The sequence below is a fragment of the Marmota monax genome, unplaced genomic scaffold (genome assembly GCF_021218885.2).
Source record: "Marmota monax isolate L192 unplaced genomic scaffold, Marmota_monax_Labrador192_F-V1.1 WCK01_AAM20220418_F8-fsc00012, whole genome shotgun sequence".
In the NCBI taxonomy this organism is placed as follows: Eukaryota; Metazoa; Chordata; class Mammalia; order Rodentia; family Sciuridae; genus Marmota; species Marmota monax.
The window spans coordinates 35,733,662-35,755,470 of NW_026695227.1; the positions used below are offsets into that span (position 1 = coordinate 35,733,662).

A 21,809-nucleotide genomic window follows, 5' to 3' on the forward strand; every position below is an offset into this window, starting at 1 on the left:
TCTAAATATAAAAATTGAAAATAAACAGTATTAAAAGAAAATGTGGGTGAATTTATTTTTGAATATTTAACTGATACGTATAACATTAAGATTATATTTATGGAATATGATGTGAAGTTTTGGTGTGTACATTTTGAATTATTTAAGTAAGGGTAAACGTATATCTCCTCAAATATTTTTCATTTCTTCATGATGAAAACATTCAATATCCTTTCTTTCAGTTTTTTGAAATATACAGTGCGTTTTTGTCTTCTGTATTCACCATACTGTGCAACAGCAAATAACTTCTTACTCTTATCTAAATGTATCTTAATTCCCAATGATTAAACAGTCCCCATCTCTCCTTCTTCCTTCTTGTGCCTTGTTCTGTTAACTATCATTCTACTCTTAGTTTTCATGAAACAAACGTTTTCAGATTGATATCATATAGTACTTGCCTAGCTTTTTCCACTTAACATAATAATCTTCAATTCCATCCATGCTTTTTCAAATGACAAAATTTCATTTTTTCCCCATGAGGTTGTGTAGTATTCTGGTGTGACACTGTACCTCATCCCCCCTTCCCCCCTCCCTCTTTCCTTCCTTTTTTTGTACCCAGGGATAGAACTCAAGGGCACTTAATCACTGAGCCAGGTCCCAAGGCCTTTTTCTTTTTTGTATTTTATATAGAGACAAGGTCTCACTGAGTTGCTTATTAACTATCTAAGTTTCTGAGGCTGCTTTGGACTCTGGATCTTCCTGACTCAAACTCCTGAGCCATTGGATTACAGGCGTGTTTCTTTATCATCCATCAGTTAATGAACACTTAGATTGTTTTCATCTCTTGGCTAATTTGAATAGTCTGCAATAAACATAGGAGTACAGATGTTCCTTTGATATACTGATTTCATTTCCTCTGAATATGTGATCATAGTGGGATTACTGGAGAGTTTGACAATTCTATTTCTAATTTTTGAGGAACCTTCATACTGTTTTCCATGTTGGTTTTAATTCACATTCCCACCAACATGTGCAAGTGTAATGTTTTCTCCATATCTGCACTACCACTTGGTGTCTTTTGTCTTTATGATGATAGTCACTTTCATTGGAGTGAGGTGATACTGTGTTTTTTATTTGCAATTCCCTGATAACTAGTCACACTGTGGATTTTCTCATATTTGTGTTGGTCTTTTATTGTGATAAATATCTTGTTAGCTTCATTGCCCATATTTAAATCAGATTTTTTTGTTTGCTTGTTTATATCTTTATTTTTTTTCTTTGGCTAATGAGTTCCTTGAGTTCCTTATATAGTCTGGATATTAATTCCACCTCACATGTGAGCTTTGCAAAAATCTCTCATTAAAGAAAAGCCAAGGACAGGATGGTTTCACTGTTGAATTCCACCAAACATTTAAAGAAAAACTAATACTAATTATTCTTAAATTATTCCAAAAATAAAGAAAATGATATTCTCACAAAATGATTCTGAGGTCACTATTAGTCTAATATCAAAGTTAGACAAGAACACACACACACACACACAGAGTCATAGAGAGAGAGAGAGTGAGCAAGCACAGAAAGATATATGCTAACGTTCTTGATAAATACAGATTCAAAATTCTTGACAAAATACAAAAATTCTGAATCCAATGCTACACTCCAAAATTATTCATCATGATCAAATGCTATTCCTCCTAAAGAAGCAAGGATTGTTCTACATGTGAATTGATAAATGTGATACACTATGTCATCAGAATGAAGGACAAAAAAATGATCACTTCAATACATACAGAAGAGATATTTGATAAAATTTATTATCCCCTTATGATGAAAACAATGAACAAATTAGGGTTTGAAGGAAAATAACCCAACATAATAAAGGTTGTGTATAAAAGTCAAGAGCTATCATCATATTGAATAGGAAAAAGTTGAAAACTTTCTAAGATCTGGAACAAAATGAAGATGTCTACTTCACCAATGTTATCAACATAATACCAGAAGTTCTAGTCCGAGCATTCTGCAATGAAAGAAGTAAAGTGCATCCAAATTAAAAAGGAAAAATTAAAATTGTCTGTTTGCAGATGACATGATCTTCATAAAAATTTCACCAAAAAACAATTAGAAGTAATAAATGAATTCAGCAAAATTGCAGGATATAACCTAAATATGTAATATCATTTGCATTTCTGTAAGTCATTGGTGAATTACATAAATATAAAGAGAAAAATCTCACTTACAATAGTTAGAAAAATATGAAATACATAGGAATAATATCACAATAAAACAAACATTAAAGAAAGAAATTAAAGATGAAAGACAGAAAAAAATAAGACATTCCATGTTTTTGAATTGGAAGAATCAAAAGTTAAGATGTCCATACTTCCCAATGTGATCTACAGGCTCAATATAATCTCTATCAAAGTACCAGTGACATGCTTCACAGAACTAGGAAAAAAATCCTAAAACCCATATTCAACCACAAAAGACCCTAAATAACCCAAACACTCTAGAGTAAAAAGAATATAGCAGGAGGAATTACATTACCTGCCTTCAAAATATACTATAAAGCTAAAATAATCAAAAAAGCATGGTATGAAAGGCTGAATGTTTTCTCAGATAAGTGGATGCTAATACATAATTAGTATGGGGGGTATGGGGTGAGTGGAGGAACTTTGGATTGGCCAAAGAAGAGGGAAAGGAGGGGTGTGAGCATGGGAATAGGAAAGATGGTGGAATAAGATGGCATCACTACCTTAGGTACATGTATGATTGCAGGAATTGTGTGACCCTACATTGTATAAAACCAGAGAAGTGAAAAATTGTGTTCCATTTGTATACAATGATTCGAAGAGCAGTATGGTGTCATGTATAACTAATTAGAACAAATAAATGTAAAAAAATTAAAAAAATAAAAAGCCTGGTATTGAGATAAAAACAGACATATAGTTTAATGGAACAGAATAGAAATCCTAGACAAAAACCCACACCTCCATAGCCACTTTTTTATGACAAAGATGCTAAGAACATGCATAGGAGAAAAGATAGTCTTTCCAATAAAGAGTGCTGGTAAAATTAATATACAAATGCTGAGAAATGAAGCTAGATCCCATCTCTCACTAGTTCCAAAAACTAGCTCAAAAAGAAGGAAATACTTAAATGTGAAAAGTGAAATTATGAAGCTACTGGAAGAAGATAGAGGGGGAATTTTTAAGTCATCAAAATAGGCAAGGATTTTTGGACAAGACCCCCAAAGCACAAAAGACACAAGATTTTACATAGCATCCATTTATAATAGGTTTAAATATTTTGTTATGATTGTAAAAACACCTAAGAAAAAAAGTTTTTAGGGGTATTACTAATTCTTTTTAGAAGCATAGTTCCACAATTAAGCTTCTAGTTAAAACTTATAAAAAATTAAATAAAGCTTTTAGAAAACTGTGCAACTGTAAAGCCAGGGCTTCTGAAAATAACCTCTATTAACCTGACATCTTGCTCTGAATGCAAGCCTGAGCACATATTTTTTAAATGTTTAATTTCATTTTGTCCCACATAACACATGCAGAGCACCAAGAATAGTAATTGTTGCATATAGAGTTCTCAATAGGCACAATATTATGGTTATAGATTTAGTAGCTTATTTTCCTGACATTTGAATATCATTATATGTCATTCTACTTTACAACATCTTCATCAAGAACTGATATGCCATCTCAACTCTTATATATTATGCAAAAAGGTGCATTCTCCAAGCTTTAGGTGTCTTCTAAATATTCATATAAATAATCAATACTCACTATATTTATAGAATTATAATCTTGCTAGAATATGTAAAGTTTTAATTCCCTGTCAAGATATTCTGGAAACACAATCTATTTTTCTTACCTGCATACTACCTGTAAATCAAGAATGAACATTGAATGATTCTACCTAAAATATAATTTTGGTAATGTAACTTAAGCACTAGTTATCACTGTTATTCCATAGATCTTCCTCTCTAACCCCACCATCCAGATCTGATAAAAGACAGAAAATGGTAAAGGAAAACCATACAGTAGTGTCAGTGTTTGCCATAGTGGGTTCAAGTGATGACACACATGTGAAAGTTGTGTTATTTATTTTCATGCTTCTCAATTATTTGCATAAGCACTGTTTTGATCTGATACCTCCATGTTCACCCTGCTGAATACTCACTAGATCCTCATATACAATTTCGTCCTTAGAAATATCCTATACTCTTTTATGTATCCCTAAATTTTTAGTTATTATGGCTACATGAAAAAAAAAACTATTTTCTATAACCATGTGTCATTTGAATTACAAATTATTTGAAATATTACCTAAATTCAGAAATTTAAAAAATTTAAAAAAAAAATCAAGCCAGGCATGGTGGCACATGCCTGTAATTCCAGGGCTCAGGAAGTTGTGGCAGGAGGATTCAAGTTGAAAGCCAGCCTCAGTAACTTAGTGAGTCCCTAAGCAACTCAGTGAGACCCTGACACTAAATAAAATACAAAAAGGGGCTGTGGATGTGGCTCAGTGCCCCAGAGTTCAATCTGGGTCCAGAAAAATATCAAATATTTAAATAGCCTATGTGGTAAAGCATTTGAAAGATTGGTCATAGATTAACACTAATAAAATTGAAGAGCTGCATTTCAAATGACTAAGTGTCCTATAAACTGGCAAGGAGGACCTACTCAGCTGCAGACAAGAGAAGGATTTCTCAGTGTTCTTATAAAGATGACAAATGATGTGAAGGATATGTTCATTGTGATAAACTTTAAGCTGACTTGAGAAATACTTGTGAATTGGTAAGTTTCTGAAAATGGAACTTTTATATAGCTGAAAAGAAAGAAATAACTTCTTACTCATGATATTAGTTTTTATTTTCTGTAAATTTGATAGGACAAAAGAGAAATGAAGAATCAATCATTGGAGATAGAGTTCATTTTGCTTGGACTCACAGATGACCTCTGCTACAGATTATGATTTTCCTGTTTCTATTTTTCAATTATATCTTGAGCCTGATGGGGAACTTAATCATCATCATCCTCACACTGCTGGATTCAGGTCTCAAGATTCCAATGTATTTCTTCCTTCGAAATTTTTCCTTCTTAGAAGTTTTGTTTACAACAGTCTGCATTCCATGGTTCCTGATAAGCATTCTCACTGGAGACAAAACAATTTCCTACAATGGTTGTGCAACTCAGTTATTCTTTTTTTTTTCCTGTTAGGTGCCGCAGTCCGGCAGGCTGTAGCAAAATAACGGGGGGGGGGGGGAGGTGACGAATAACTTGTGTACATTGATACAGCAGGAGTAGGAGCCGTTTATTGTAGGACAGGAGCAGTATTTATACATTCCACACAGCTTATCTAATTAGCATAAACTAGATACATCAGTCAACCAATCAGGAATCTCCACACTTAATGGCTGGCTTTTGTTACTTCTCAAACCACTCCCTCTGGCATTTTTCCAGGCACCATCCAGACTTGTTTAGGAACTCTAACATTCCCCTGGCAAAATGTCAGGTGTTATTTTGACTTGTTTACAGACTCTAACAGTTAGGGGTTACAGAGTTTTACCTCTTGGCTGCCATGTCCTATGACCGCTATGTCGCCATCTGCAAACCTCTGCATTACCCAGTCATTATGAACAGCAGAGTGTGCTACCTACTGGTGCTCAGCTCCTGGTCAGCTGGATTCTTAAACATCTTCCCCCCTTTGCTCATGCTACTCAAGCTGGATTTCTGTGCTTCCAAAGTGATCGATAACTTCCTGTGTGAATCTTCTGTCCTGCAGATCTCTTGCACAGATACACGTTTCATAGAATTGATGGCTTTTGTCTTCGCTGTGTTGACACTTGTCATCACATTGTTATTAGTGATCCTCTCCTACACATTCATCATCATAAGCATTCTCAAATTTCCCTCTGGTCAACAACGAAGGAAGGCTTTTTCCACCTGCTCCTCACACATGGTAGTTGTCTCTATTACTTATGGAAGTTGTATATTCATGTATATGAAGCCATCAGCAAAAGAAAGGGTGACTTTAATTAAAGATGTAGCTGTGCTCAATACCTCTGTTTCTCCTTTACTCAACCCTTTCATTTACACCCTGAGGAACCAGCAGGTGAAAGAAGCTCTTAAGCATATGCTCCAAAGGTTTTGTTCTTTTCAACAAAAGACAGTGTTTAGACATAAATAACATGCTGTTGGAACATGAATGAGAAATTTTTTAATCTCTTATATTAGTTTAAATCTATGCCATATCTTCCCTTGACTATTTAGATCTTACTAGATTCTCTAAGTCTATCTGCAAGTCTCTCTGCTGTTCTTGGTAAGTGGATCTTCCTAATCTCTAGGAATAGATTGTCTTCTTCAATCCAGAACATAAATTCTATCTTTACCTGGAAATGTTATTCTTCTAAAGGGTAGTTTTATATACTGAATGCTTTTTATATATCTTTATTTTGTTTATTTATTTTTATGTGGTTCTGAGGATCGAACCCAGTTTCTCACATGTGTGAGGCAAGCATTCTGCCACTGAGCCACAACCCCAGCCCTACTGAATGCTTTTTGCAAGTGAACCTTTCTACATATACTTAGTTTGATATTGTGATATATGTGTTAATTGCTAAGCATTGCATCTGCTCTTAAGCATTTTGCATTTGTAAAATTGTGAAAAACACACAACATGACAATTTATTATGTAATGTAATTGATGTTGTGATAGGAAAAAAGTAGAATATGTAAGCAACTTCAAAGTTCAAAGTAAACTTCCAAGAAGAATCAGCACTGATGATGAACTTTGAAAGATGAATAAGGGAAATAACAATTCAAGGGTGTTGGGAGAGAGCTATAACATATAAAAGGAAAGGATATTCTATTGAAATGTTTCTCTATGGAATTGTAATAATTAAGAATAAGTCATATGTAAATATAAATAGTTGTCATTTGTGGTAAAAATAAGTTAACTCCAGGCTTTGGTTCTTAGTAGTTTCTCAACACTACAGGTGACACTAATTCATGATAGAAATTCAACCTACAGTTCATTTATATATTGGTTGGAGGAAATATTTATATATTTAAAGCATGTATATAAAAACACCTCCATAAGCCATTGAATTAAAGGATGCACTGCTGATCTTTAGTCAGTGTAGATTAGTGCCTATTCTGAAATTTCACATAAGTGACACCACACTGTTTGAATTTCATGTCTGACTTCTTTTGTTCAGCATAAAAAATTCACCTATGCTATTGCATGCATCCATAACTTTTTCCTTATGCTGATGTGATTTAGCAGCATGTCTCCTCTTTGGAAATAGCCAGTTTTTCCCCTTATTCCAATACTTTGGTATTTTATTGTCTGAGGGATATCTCCACAAAAGTGCATCATTTCTTTGAATAGTGTAAAAAGTGAGTAAATTGAAATGCCAATCTGAAAGTTTTTATCCTTCCATATGTCTTTTTGAAATAAAATTTGTCATAGTGGAATTAATAAGAATGGCCTATCTCCTTATGTCTTGCTGATTCCACTCCTCAATTCCCATCATCTAGGCAGGGAAGCTTAAGAAATTAACCCTCCAGGAAAAGAAGAAGGACATCTGTAGAGGAACACATTCCATGTTTTGTTGCTCTCTTTCTGGGCCCCCATAAGTTGAAAATAAACTTGATATCTTGTTTCTGTAATTCAATAGACTCAAAGACTCAACTTGCTTTTGAAGACCCGAGTGAGCCAAAAGCCAAAATGTGACTGTTGATGACAAAATGCTGAGAAAATTAGTACTGAAGATTTCAGGTTGGAGCCTGCAGAGAAGGTGCAGGAAGTGTAAATGGGAAATGGCATTGAGTTTCAGTAATTACTGAGAGAGTGTCTACCAAAACCTTAGCATCAAAGTAGGTAATTCTCAAACATTTAGTGAGAAGATACTCTGGATGTCACATTAGCTCAGCAGCCTGACTACAGCACCTCTGGGGAACAACAATCTTTGCTTCTCTGCCCACTTCCATGTTTTGTACAAAGTCCTCTCCTGGTTTTAATTTACCACATTGAAAAGGAAACTCTGGGAAATGGCCTCTCAGTTGGTCCTCTGTTCTTACAGAACAAACAGATACAGATCATGTGTGATGTTGACTCAGCTACATATAATTCAATGGAGATTCTATGAAAATCAAATCATGGTATCACAAATCACTACTTTTATTGCTGGCTCTACTCAGAGTAATATCATTGTTGTGGATAGGTTGCAAGAGATGAAATGTATTTTTTCAAATTCTCCTTGAATTTAACCCCATTATATAGTATTGCTTGAAGTTTCTGGCCATTTTGAATGCTTAGTTCCATGAAATCTACTCATGTTATTTTAGATGCCTTTGATGTCCTGGTTGGTGAGCATGGTTTTCAACTATTTCAAAGCATAGTAGATGATTTCTGATACAGGGAAGAGTCAGGAAAAAGAGCAACAAACAGAAGGATACATATTTACTGTTAAAGCAAGTTGATTTTGCCAAGCTAAAACAGGTCTAGGCTTTAAGATCTACATGTGTCCCATGTATAACAATATCTCTACACCAGGCTATTTTAGGAAATATACTTCTCAGTCATCAGATCACAAACCCTGGGAAGAAAACTATGCTCATTCTTTCATTCATTACCTCACTAAACAGCTATCTAAGAACTTCTATCATACTATACAAAATAAACAAGCTCCTGGAAATTGAATGTTGATAATTTCATTGATAGTAAAGTGAGGTCTATAAAATAAAATGTCATAGTACAAAATATATATCTGAATATTAAAACATATGAGAGAGAATTCTAAGTATTTAGAGTGTCAGGAGTGTTTTTTGTTTTTTAATAAATTTTCTTCTGCTTACTTCTTACCCACACAAGCCACAGTCCACTAACCCTAAGGAATTTATGTTTCAAGTACTAGAAAGTTAAAGATCTTCTGTAGTCTGGTAGGGCATTGTTAGTGATGGGTAGGATAGATAGGGATAAGCAGGAATAATGGGAGGTCATAGGGACAAAGTCACAGAGGGAGATAAAAATCAGCTTTCTCAGGCAGACAGTATGTGCAGTCAGTTTTTTTCTAGAGAACAGGATACCTCAGCCCGGATCACAAGGTAGGATCACAAACCACAAGGGCAGAACAAGGACTGCCCCCATTCCCACATGGAATTCAGGCCTTAAAAAGCATAAACCAACTAGGAAATATCCCCGTGCAAATTGAAGGGACCTATCAACATACCACCATGGTTGTTCTCATGGTGGTATGTTGCAGGCCTGACAAAACCAGGAACTACAGGAGTACATGAACAGGACTCCCAGGGAACACAGAGGCTATTCTCTGTCTATAGATGGGTCATGCTATGTCTACACTGAATATATTTTTGCTTTTAATAACCCTTTGATGTGTGCAGCCATGAGGGAGAGAAAGATCAGGCCATCACTAATCTTGCCTGGTCAGGACACAGGAAACATGGGACCCACTTCCTCCATGCTTCTTGTCTTTGCTCTATGGTTTCAAAAACTCTAGATAGACATCTGTAATATTTTCTGTAGTGACAATAATTTAAATAGTTTACACTTATAAGTGAACAAAATGGACCAACTCAATGCTATTTTTAAATGATCTCACAATAATTTTTTTTGGGGGGGGATCAAAATACCCAAAGATGAACCTTTCAGAAGAAATTTTAAATAGAACTCTAGGAGTTGGTGGCTAGTACTCAAAATTTAGCAGTCTGAGAAGATTCTCAGAATCATTTCACTGCTAATATTGTGAATCATATTTAATAATAAATAAAAAATTTACAAATTTGAATACTAAATGGGAATTTCATATTCCTCAAGAGTTGTTAAAGGGGTCCAAAATACAGGGTATAGCTTATCAAATAAGATGGTCATCAAAGAAGTAGAAGTATTGACCTTATAAACAAATAAAGAATGTGGATTGAACAAATTATGTGGTTTTATCATCTTCCTGAAGCCAAGTTAGAAACCAATTTAATAGGTAAAATACCTGTACAAAAAAAAAATGTATGCGTTCTGGCTGGAATCTGGCTGAAATATTCAATGTACAGACCTATAGTCATGCTACCTGAGAAGAATCTCTGTGTTACATCCTCAGGTTAGAATTATTTAACACATTGTTTTGTTTGTTTGTTTGTTTGTTTTTTGGCAGAAAAGAACCAGGACCGAGAAGAAGACTCTGTCTTTTGAGAAACAAATCTTATATCTGCTAATGGTTTTAATTGAAACTCTCCTGATACAAAAGAATATTAGATATTTTTGTTAATAATACAATTTTAGAAAATAGGTTAGATTGTATGGGCAAAACCCACAGAGTTATATGCAGTATTTTTTCACCATATTGTCAATTCTGTTAAGTACATTTTTAAAAGCTTTATCAAGGTATACTGCACTGTAAAACACTTATGTTTAAAGTGTAAGGTAATCTTCATTGTATAAAATCTTTCATATTTTCTATGAATTATATAAAGATGAATTATTACCACATCAAGGTAATGAAGATAGTCATTGAAACCAAAAGATCCCTAATTCAACATTGTAATCCCTCTTACCATGTCTCAGCATTCTTCTGGAATGGTTTATCCACTTTATGTCTCTATAAATTGCTTTCCAATTTCTGGAATAATGTATGAAGAAAATGATAGAGTATTTTTAACTTTTAACTAGGTTTCTTTCACACAGTCTAATTATTTTTATATTTATCCATACTGCTTCATATATAGAAAACTTTATTTCTGATTGCTTACCAGGATTCCATTTCATTGCTGTACCATAACTTATTATCATAACATCTGTTGATGGGTGTTAGGATTGTGTCTTGTTGTTGGTTACAGTAAAGCTACTATGAATGTTTGACTATAAAATCTTATGGAGTCATAAGCTTTCATTTTTCCAGAGAAAATATCTATGACTATATGGCTTGGTTATATGTTAGATAAATGTTTGATTTTTTTTTTTTTTGTATCCAATGTTTGATTTTTTAATAAAGTGCCGGACTGTTTTCTAAAATGGTGATATATTCTATCTGGGAATATAGCAGTGAGTGAGAGTTTCAGTGGTTCCACATTCTTTTTTTTTTTAAGAAAGAAAGAAAGAGAGAGAGAGAGAGAGAGAGAGAGAGAGAGATTTTAATATTTATTTTTTAGTTTTCGGCAGACACAACATCTTTGTTTCCATGTGGTGCTGAGGATAGAACCCGGGTCGCACGCATGCCAGGAGAGGGCGCTACCACTTGAGCCACATCCCCAGCCCCAGGTTCCACATTCTTAACAACCGTTGTTTTGAAAAAAATATATATTATCTTTAACCATTCCAAAATGGATATAGATGTATCTCATTGAAATTATAATTTCAATTCTCCAAAGGCCAGCGATGCTGATCATCCTTTTTATGCTCACCTGCCATTGTATAATTCCTTTGATAAAATCATTGCTTAAATAAGTGCCCATTTTATTTTTTATCATTCTTATTATATTTTGGAATTCATTATGTATTGTAGATAAAATTCTTTTTCAAATATGCAATTTTCATATATATTTCCCATGTTGTGGCTTGTATTTCCATTCACAAACAATGGGTTTTGAGGAGCATAATATTGATTATTTATATTTATCAATTATTTTTCCTTATGACTCACACTTCAATTTTCCCAAGATCACATGTATTTTCTGTTTTGTATTTCTCGGTAAGTTTTTTACTTTAGTCATAACTATAACTATTTTTATAGTAATGACTTATTTAAGTTTCATATATGGTATGAGTTATTGATCATGTGGATAGCCATTCTTTTCAGATATTATTTGTTTAAAGACACCCATAGAGAACAAAAATTTATCATGTTGGAAATGTTAATAGTTCCAAGATTAAAAAAAAAAAAAACTTTATAAAAAACTAGATTTTATTTCTTGTGGAAAGCACTTTCAAACCTACATAATGTTATGATATATAAAGCCCCTCTGTACTTCGTTCTCTTTCAACTGGTAGGTGTTGTCTGAATATGTACAGGGGTCTGATTTAAACTAAACTACCTGTAGCATCAACAAAGGCATAGCTACAGAATTCACCAACTCTGTCCTTACCAGCAATTATGAGACTATACAGTGACCATTTCTTCTCAAAATCAATATTTGGTTATAAAAGAAAAATTATGCTCAGGATTTTTAGAAAGTTTACTACAAAATTTTACAAGTTTCTTTAACTTTCAAGGTGTATATTTGAAACTATGATTGAGAAGAAATTACAAGAATTAATTTATTAAATGCCATCAAGTATATGCCTAGTTATCATAAATATTGTTTCATAATATGCTTCCATTCAAGTTAACTTCCATTTCTCACCCTACACAAAAATAATCTCTAAGTGGATCAAGAACCTAGGAATCGGACCAGAAGCACTGCACATACTAGACAAAAATGTAGGCCCAACACTTCCACATATTGGCACAGGAACTGACTTCCTTAACAAGAGTCCTAAAGCACAATAAATAAAAAATCAATACATGGATTGGCATCAAACTAAAAAATCTCTTCACAGCAAAGGAAACAATCAAAAAGCATGAAGAGAGAGCTTATAGAATGAGAGAAAATCTTTGCTACCTGCTCCTCACATAGGAAATTATTTCCCAGGATATACAAAGAACTCAAAAAGCTCAACACCAAAAAACTTTAAACAACAACAACAAAAAACCCAAGTAACTCAATCAATAAATTGGCAAAAGAACTAAGCATACCCTTTTCAAAAGAAGAAATGATCTACAAGTACATGAAAAAAAATGTTCAACATCTCTATCAATTAGGAAAATGCAAAGGAAAACTACAGAGATTCCATGTCACTCCAGAGAGAATGGCAATTATCAAGAATACAAGTAACAATAAATGTTGGAGAGGATGTGAGAAAAAGGGAATACTCATTCATTTTTGGGGGGAATGCAAATTGATGCAACCCCTCTCGAAAGCAGTACGGAGATTCCTCCAAAAACTAGGAATGGAACTACCATTGATCCACTTCATAGCATAAAACCAAAGTATTTAAAATTGGCCTACTATAATGACACAGCCACATCAGTATTTATAGTAACACAATTCATAATAGCTAAGCTATGGAACCAACCTAGATGCCCATCAACAGATGAATGAATAAAGTGTAATGCCAGATTCATGGGACCCCAATAGAACTCCAGGAGCAGAATCCGCTGCAATCACACAAGAGTCTTTATTGCAGGCTTGAGCCTGGACTCACAACCATTTCCTATGCATCAGTCCTGAGGAGTGAGCCCCAGTCCTTTGTTCAGTGAGATTTTATAGGTTTTTGAGGATACTCTATGTGTCACAATATCACACAACAAATTATCTCATATGGTGGGAAAGTAAAAAAAAACAACTCTTAACATTGATTAGCACATTCACTAGTGGGAACAAGTTGGTAAGGATGATTGGTTAGTTCAAGAGGGGGATTCATTTGAACTGATTGGTTTAATCTGTGAGGGGTGTACATGCTAAACTACATGGTTTCCTACCATGTTATCTGAGAAACCAGCCTCTACCTCAGAGCAAAGCCTGTCCAAGGAAGGGGGCATGACCCTTGTCTACTGAGAGCCATAGCCAAGTAGGAATGACACATGGCATTTTTGGTTGAAAGGTGATGCCAGCAAGCCATTGAGTTGATAATGATTATGTTAAGATGTGCATTCAATTGGAGATTAGACCCCTGCTGTCCACCTCTGCCTGCTACTTTGGAGCTCTCATGGGACTCCCATTGGTTGGGGAAGTGCGGTAGGAGGGAATTCTGGAGGAGGGATTTCCTGTTGGTGTAGTGTGTCCTGGGAGAAGCCACGTGCATGGCATTTCGCGGGAGTTTTGGAAATAAAGTTTGTTCCTGCTTGAGTGACTCATGAGTTTGTGCCCAGCCAGACTGGGGTACTTGTCCTTGGAAAGACCCACAGAGTACTCCTAGGCACATACCCACCCTGCTGAGTTGTTTATCTACAAATAACAGGAGAGATCTTCTGCTCCAGGTGTCCCTGACTCAGTCAGGCAAGATGAGGACCCATAGCAATCCCCTAGCATCCACCAATCAGCATGAGACAGAAAAAATACCTGGGATTCCAGATGACCTTCCTAGTAGTTTATGGTGGTTGATAACATGTTGGGAATCATGTAGTTCACCATGTACTCCCCTCATGGCTTAAACCAATCAGTTCAAATGAATCCCCCTCTTGTACTAACCAATCACCCTTATCCAACTTGTTCCCGCCAGTGAATGTGCTAATTCTGTTTTAGAGTTGTTTTATGATTTTCCCGCGGTGTGTGATGATTTGCTAAGAAATGCTATGATGTATGTGAAGTCCCTGCTTTCCCCAAAGAGTGTATAAAACTGCTGCAAACCCTGGGCTCGGGGTCTCTCAGCGTCACTAGTTGCTGTGTGTGAGTGGAGGACCGAGCTAGCTCCAATAAACACCTCTTTGCTGTTTACATCGATCTTGGTCTCTGGTGGTCTTTTGGGGGTCCCGAACTCGAGCATAACATTATCAACCACTGAGACTACTGGGGGAGTTCACCTGGCATTTCAGGTATTTTCCCTGTCTCATGCTGATTGATTACTAGGGGGTTGCTATGGGTCCTCACCTAGCATAACTGAGTCAGGGACACCAGGCACCTCAGATCTCTCCTGTTATTTACTGACAAACAACTCAGCAGGGTGGCTATGTGCCTAGGAGTGCTCTGTGGCTTTTTCCAAGGACAAGGGTCGTGCTCCTTCCCTTTGGACAGGCCTTAAGGTAGAAGCTGGGTTTTCAAAAATGGAGTCACATCAGTTTCTCAAAAGGAAATGTGGTATATATATATACACAATGGAGTATTATTCAGTTGTAAAGAATGACTATGACTTTTGCTGGTAAATGGATGGATCTGGAAACTATCATGCTAAATGAAATAGTCCAATTCCCCCAAGTCAAAGCTTGAATGTTTTTGCTGATGTGTGGAAGCTAACGCACAATGAAGATGAGTGAAGGGAAGCAGAGAAGTTCAGTAGATTAGACAAAGGGGAATGAAAGGAAGGGAGTTGGGATAGGAATAGGAAAGACAGTAGAATACACCTAACATATTTTTTCTAAATACGTATATTAAAATATCTAAGTGAATTCCACCACTGTGCCCATACACAAGAATAGGGTCTTAATTAGCATAAGATATATTCTATCCTTATAAAATTTTATCAAAATACAGTCTGCTCTCATTTATAACTAAGTAGACCCAATTTTAAAAAGATGTAAACTGAGATTTCAGAAAATAAAGATGAGATTCATATAAAATTAGAATTTGAAAGCAAATCAATTCTTTAGATGACATGACACGATGAAAATTGTTATAATTCAAAATGAAATTGTCATTGCCAGAATTGCTGTATACTGTGGAATAAAGTGCCTGAGACAAACAATGATTGATCTGAGTTCACATATATTTCTACTTTCACACTGGGAAGGCACTCCTGGGAGATACAATTGAAAATTACAATAAGAAGTAAATTTACCAAGGATGCAGATATATAAATCTCCCAGTCAAGTTACCTGGAAATATTCCTTGATACAGTTATAGGGAATGTGAGTTATGCCCCAGGGCCTGATATGTGAACACTTTCATTTGAGTGTGAGGATTCATTTGAGAGTGAGGATTCTGTCCTGTAGAGAGAAACTTCCAAAGTGTAGGGATACTAGTGAAGCCAGAATTAGACAGGCAGTCAGTAGAGATAGGTAAATCAAGTCAGGTCAGATGAGTCAGGCCAATTTTGAGTATGTCCTGGGAATTTGGATGTAAATGGATAGATCTGGAGACTCTCTTGCTAAATGAAATAGTCCAATTCCCCCAAACCAAAGCTTGTCCCCTGAGGGATTGAAATGTTAATTCCTTCAGAGCCCTTCCTCCATCCTTATCAAGAATCTGTCCCAGCTCCAACCTGTTGTCAAGGTAACCTGTTCCAGGAATTGCCCCTCCCTACAGGGATCTCTAAGGTTGTTAATGTGTCCTAGGCTGCTCCCTCCTGCCCTTCCCCCTTCAGCCCACCTGTTTCCCATTTTTTTGGCCATCCCACTGAGCATTCCTGGGCCCAGTCACCTGTGGAGGAAGGAGAGAAATAAGAAGAAGAGGGCAGGAGAACAAAGAAAGCCTAGGACACATAAAAGGGCAGAACACCTTGCTTCTTGAGATACCAGTATACCAGTTATGATCCCCTGCTCCCTCCCAGAAGTCTATGTTACCCCTTTTTAAATAAGCCCTGCTTGCTTGCCTCAGCGTGCTTCTCTAATGTTCAAACTTAAACATGTGAGGAAGCAGAACTCATCACCCATAACCAGCGGTATCACTAGGACAGGAAGCTCTGTGATTTTATTATATACATAAGTTAATAAAATATTCCAAATAAATAAACTAGACCTTTTGTAATTAGTTATGTTTAAAAACATGTAGCATAATTCCTAAAGCTCAGCTAAAAGTTGTTGGGTATGTTTTTGTTTTTTTGCTTTATGAGACATTTACATGCAGGTGAGAATATTTAAATATACAGATGTGTTTAAAATTGTGCAAATATTTCTAAAGGATGGCTTCCATTGTTGTTTATTACAGTAAATCAGGACCCTGGGAAACCTTTACTTAAGTAAGGGATTGGGAGAGCCTGTAAGAAAAAGGAATGTGGAAGTTTGAGGAAAAACATAGTCTAACAACATTTCCCTTTGGGCTAAGTGGATAAATTAAAGGTCTGAAAAATAGAAAGAAATAAATGATTAGAACCCATGCTATAACTTAATATTTATCAAGTCAGAAATGCAGCAGAAAATAATTAAAGCAATAGTAAAATATACTAAAATATCCACCTTTTTATCTTGGTTCATTTTTCAAGTGATTCACTTGAGTCTTTATTTGATTGAAATATCTGGTTCTGTTATGCTCAAATTCGGACCCCCCAAAAGACCACCAGAGACCAAGATCAATGTAAGCAGCAAAGAGGTGTTTATTGGGAGCTAGCTCAGTCCTCCATGCGCAAACAGCAACTAGCAACTGGTGATGCTGAGAGGCCCCGAGCCCAGGGTTTGCAGCAGTTTTATACACTCTTTGGGGAAGGCAGGGACTTCACATACATTATAGCATTTCTTAGCAAATCATCACACACCGCGGGAAAATCATAAAACAATTCTAAAATAGGATTAGCACATTCTCTGGCAGGAACAAGTTGGGTAAAGGGTGATTGGTTAGTACAAGAAGGGGATTTATTTGAACTGATTGGTTTAAGCCTCAAGGGGAGTATGTGCTGAACTACATGGTTTCCCAACATGTTATCAACCACCATAAACTACTGGGAGGGTCATCTGGCATCCCAGATATTTTCCCTGTCTCATGATGATTGGTGATTGCTAGGGGGTTGCTGTGGGTCCTTACCTAGGCTGACTGAGTCAGGGACACCTGGAGCAGCAGATCTCTCCTGTTATTTGTAGATAAACAACTCAGCAGGGTGGGTATGTGCCTAGGAGTACTCTGTGGGTCTTTCCAAGGACAAGGGTCATGCCCCCTTCCTTGGACAGGCTTTGCTCTGAGGTAGAGGCTGGTTTTTCAGTTCTTTGGATAACTATTCATTTAGGTAATTTCTGTGTGCCTGAAAAGATTTATTAGATAATTATAAACAACTTTATTAAAATAATTTAATGTACATTTTTGGGGTGGAAATGGTGAATTAAATCCAACTATGTCCATTTGATTATTTTCACTAAAAGTTTAATTAAGCCTTTTTAGAAAAAAAAATTAAAGACAATTAAACTTTTAATTTGTGAAAATAACCAAATATATATAATTGTTTCTCTCTTTATTACCTGTAATCTAGACCCATCCATTTATATACTAATGTTGAACCCCTAATGCATAGAAAAGACCAATGACTCCAATTTTAAATCAAATTAAAGCAAGCTTGTATTTGTGTACATAAATGTTGGCCAGCAACTGTCTCACCCAAAATCCCACTCTAGAGATCAGACCCCAGCTTTCCAGGGACATGGTTTTATAGTACAAAAAGTTGCAAAGGGGGGTGTTTTGAGAACTTACAGATAACAGGATTTTGACAAGCATAATACAAAGGCAGATAGTAGATTAATGATCTACATGGCATAATATTTCAAGGTAGGGAGTAAATTCAGATCCCAACATCAGAATTTATGAGGCACTCCTGAGGTTTCAGAGAGGGTTGTTATCTGGTCAGGGAAAGCCAGGCATGGGTGAGTTCAAGGTACAGGCAGGAATTCCAAACAGGTTTAGAAATCACAATAATTTATACTAAAACAGAAATTAACTTTTCATGACTTTGTGATGAGATGGCTCCCAATCTTAAAATGGAATTAGGTTGGGTTCACCACTAAACCTCAAAATTTATAAACAGGTTAAAACAATGGTCCCTCAATTGTCTCCTGATTCTAAGACATCCCATGCTGGATTTCAATTCCAAGGGCAAACTCCCTAAATAAAAGTGGTGGATATTGAAATTTCCATCTTACATACTCTTTCAATGACTTTAGTTGGAAGTTTCAAGAAAGTCTATGACTTCAAAATAGTATGAAATGCTTATTAAATAAAGGCTGTATTGACTACAGCTGATATTTTTACCCAGTAGCCCTAGGAATAAAAACCTGATATACACCATTAAGAACTGAGAAATGTATGAAGTCATGGGTTAGTAAATATCCTTATTTGAGTATTATTGTGTGTATATGTATTGAATATCAGAGAATACACCATAATTATATTTAAATTTTATGCATCATTTGAAAACAAAAAAGAAATTACAATTTAAATCTATATAGGTAATCACTATAAAATATTCGTAAATTAATGATTCATTAGATATAATTCCAAAAGAGTATTTTGGCTAATAGGTCCTTTTATGTTGTAATCTTTACACCTCTTTAATTATTGTTGCCTTTACTTACATCAGCATATCAAATAGCATATTCTTGAATTCTTCACAAACTTAAAGTGTTATCTTTCACTAAGTGATAAGCAGCTCCAATAGCATGTATTTGCTGAATGAGAGGTAATGGTTTTTACTTCTCCTACATTACATATGGAGAAACTAAGTCAAGAAAAGTTTGCATGATTTATGCAGCATCATAGAGAGTGTTTGGTAAAACTTTTAATAAACCAACTTAAAATATCTCAAAACTCTATTTTAACCATTAGTCTTAATAATGTCTCCAAATGCATATAGTTATCTAAACCCCTGTGTAATTTACACATACTCATACCTCAATCTTCTTTCCTTCCACATATTTTTATTTTCAGCAGAGATTTTACTTTCTTCTGGACATGATACCTTATCTTTTAAATTCCACAGAAGTAATCTTATCTCTGCCATAATATTTTTGTAAACCTTTATTATAACACTAATTACACACTGTGTAGCAATATTTGGTTTATATGCATGTGACCTTTCGGTAATGAGAACTTCTTAAAACTAAGGATTTTACTCTACCCAATATCTGGAACAAGATAACTATACAATATGTTGAATTAATTAACGAATCATATCCATCAAGTTACACTTATGTGAAGTTCAAAGTCATGTTTTGGGGAGTCTAATAGTTTATACGGAGATGTTTGTTACAACTTGGATTTAATGATTGAAGGAAGTTACCATAGTAGAGAGGAATATTTTATGTGAAAGAATAAAATGAAGGGTGTTCAAGAGTGATAAGACTTTTCAAGAGAATCTCCTTCATGAGGTAACTGATGAGGTAGAAAAACATGATCATGATAAAAGTATGAAACTGGTTTTCTAGTTTTTAAGGTAAGGTTCTAATTTGTATGAGGTTCTTAAATTTTGTTTTTTGAGAAACACAAAATCTTGTGTAATACATCCCAGAAGACTTCTTTCACCTGCTGGTTCCTTAGAGTATAGATAAAGGGATTTAGTAAAGGGGCAATTGAGGTATACAGCAAAGCTACACCTTTGGATACAGTCACTCTTTCTTTTGCGGATGGCTTTATATACATAAAGATACAGCTACCATATGTCATGGAGACCACAATCATGTGGGAAGTACAGGTGGAGAAAGCTTTGGTCCTTTGCTGTGCAGAAGGGAATTTCAGAATGGTCCTAACGATGCAAGCATAAGAGAGAATCACTAATACCAATGTGATCGCAAGTGTCAGCACAGCTAAGACTAACGACATCATTTCAAGGACATGTGTGTCTGTGCAAGAGATCAGTAGGATAGGAGATGTTTCACACATAAAGTGATCAATGATTTTGGAAGCACAGAAATCCAGCTTGAGTCCCATGACCAAAGGGGGAAAGATGATTAAGAATCCAGTTGCCCAGGAGCTGAGCACCAGTAGGTAGCACACTCTACTGTTCATAATGACTGGGTAATGCAGAGGTTTGCAGATGGCGACATAGCGGTCATAGGACATGGCAGCCAGGAGGTAAAACTCTGTAACTCCCAGTAAAAGGATAAAAAATAATTGAGCTACACAGTTATTATAAGAAATGGTTTTGTCTCCATTCACAATGGTTATCAAGAATCTGGGAATACACACTGTTGTGAATATGATTTCCAAAAAGGAGAAATTACGGAGAAAGAAATACATGGGAGTCTTGAGGCGGGGATCCAGTAGAGTGAGAAGAATAATTATTAAGTTCCCTGTTAGGCTCAATGAGTAGTTGAGAAATAGAAACAGAAAAATCACAATTTGCAATTGTGGATCATCTGTCAGTCCTAACAGAATGAACTCTATTTCCATTGATTGGTTCTTCATTTCTTTCTTGTGAACCTTATCAAATCTGTATAGGAAAAGAAGCAAAAATTAAATACATATGCATTAGAACACATACAACACACACATATACAAAAGCAGAGATGGATATACATTCTCAAATTTATTCATTTGAATTTTTTTTTTAGCCAGAGTATTAGATGACACAAAATTATATGCTATAGGTTAATTCAAAATATCTTTTAGTCTGCCTTCTTTAATATCCAAATTTTCTCCAGAATTTGAAAGATGTATAATTTTTGTAAATATGCGCTTACTATTTCCAAATGACCTCTTACCTGTACTTATAATTTAAATTATATATTAATTATTTAAAATTAATTTTCCATTACTTTTATCATAACTGCACAAATTGTTCTAAGCTTGTTTGTGTTTTTAGAATGCGTATCACTGATGTTTCAAAATCAGGCTTATATTATAGTTACTGTGATGGTAGTGACTTAGTTCTATAGATTTCTAATACTTGAAAAATCTACTTTTATTGTTTTTTTCTTTAAATATTCTCTACAATAATATTCTATTAGTTTTATCAATTTTTTTGTATTTTTTTAATTTAAGTGAATATTCCTTTACCAGCAATAGGAAAAAAATGATAAAATCGCATAAATTATATATTTTAATAAACAATATTTGGTCCTATTTTTAGATAATCTTATTTATTTATTTTTCAGTTGCAGTGGGACACAATATCTTTATTTTATTCATTTGTTTTTATGTGGTGCTGTGGATTGGAACCCAGGGCCTCATATGTGCTAGGCGAGCGCGCTACTGCTGAGCCACAGCCCCAGCCCTAGATAATCTTTTGAAACATCCTCTTTTACATATTTATGTGATTTGGGTGCTTTGTTTTACTTCCACCATATTATTTACAACACTTTTGAATATGAAGAAGAGAATAATATTTCTTAACCTTTTTACATATAGGAATTCTATTTAATTCTATATTATTCTATTCCTCTGTTTGATTAAATATGTCCATCTACTTCATTATAT

The 21,809-nt window shown here is 35.1% G+C and overlaps 1 protein-coding gene and 1 pseudogene across 1 annotated transcript; one reads left to right on the plus strand and one right to left on the minus strand.

The window, feature by feature from the left end:
- Positions 1-4,890: 4,890 nt before the first annotated feature.
- Positions 4,891-6,180, plus strand: LOC124087311 (olfactory receptor 6C6-like; annotated as a pseudogene).
- A 13,673-nt stretch (positions 6,181-19,853) lies between these two features.
- Positions 19,854-20,801, minus strand: LOC124087285 (olfactory receptor 6C6). Its single transcript, XM_046436107.1, has one exon. It carries the CDS (start codon positions 20,796-20,798, stop codon positions 19,854-19,856), a length of 945 nt encoding a protein of 314 aa, XP_046292063.1. The 5' UTR covers positions 20,799-20,801.
- Positions 20,802-21,809: the final 1,008 nt, after the last annotated feature.

What these genes read in the sequence shown, in the direction of transcription:
- LOC124087285 (XM_046436107.1), bottom strand. Translation starts at nt 20,798, where the DNA reads ATGAAGAACCAATCAATGGAAATAGAGTTCATTCTGTTAGGACTGACA.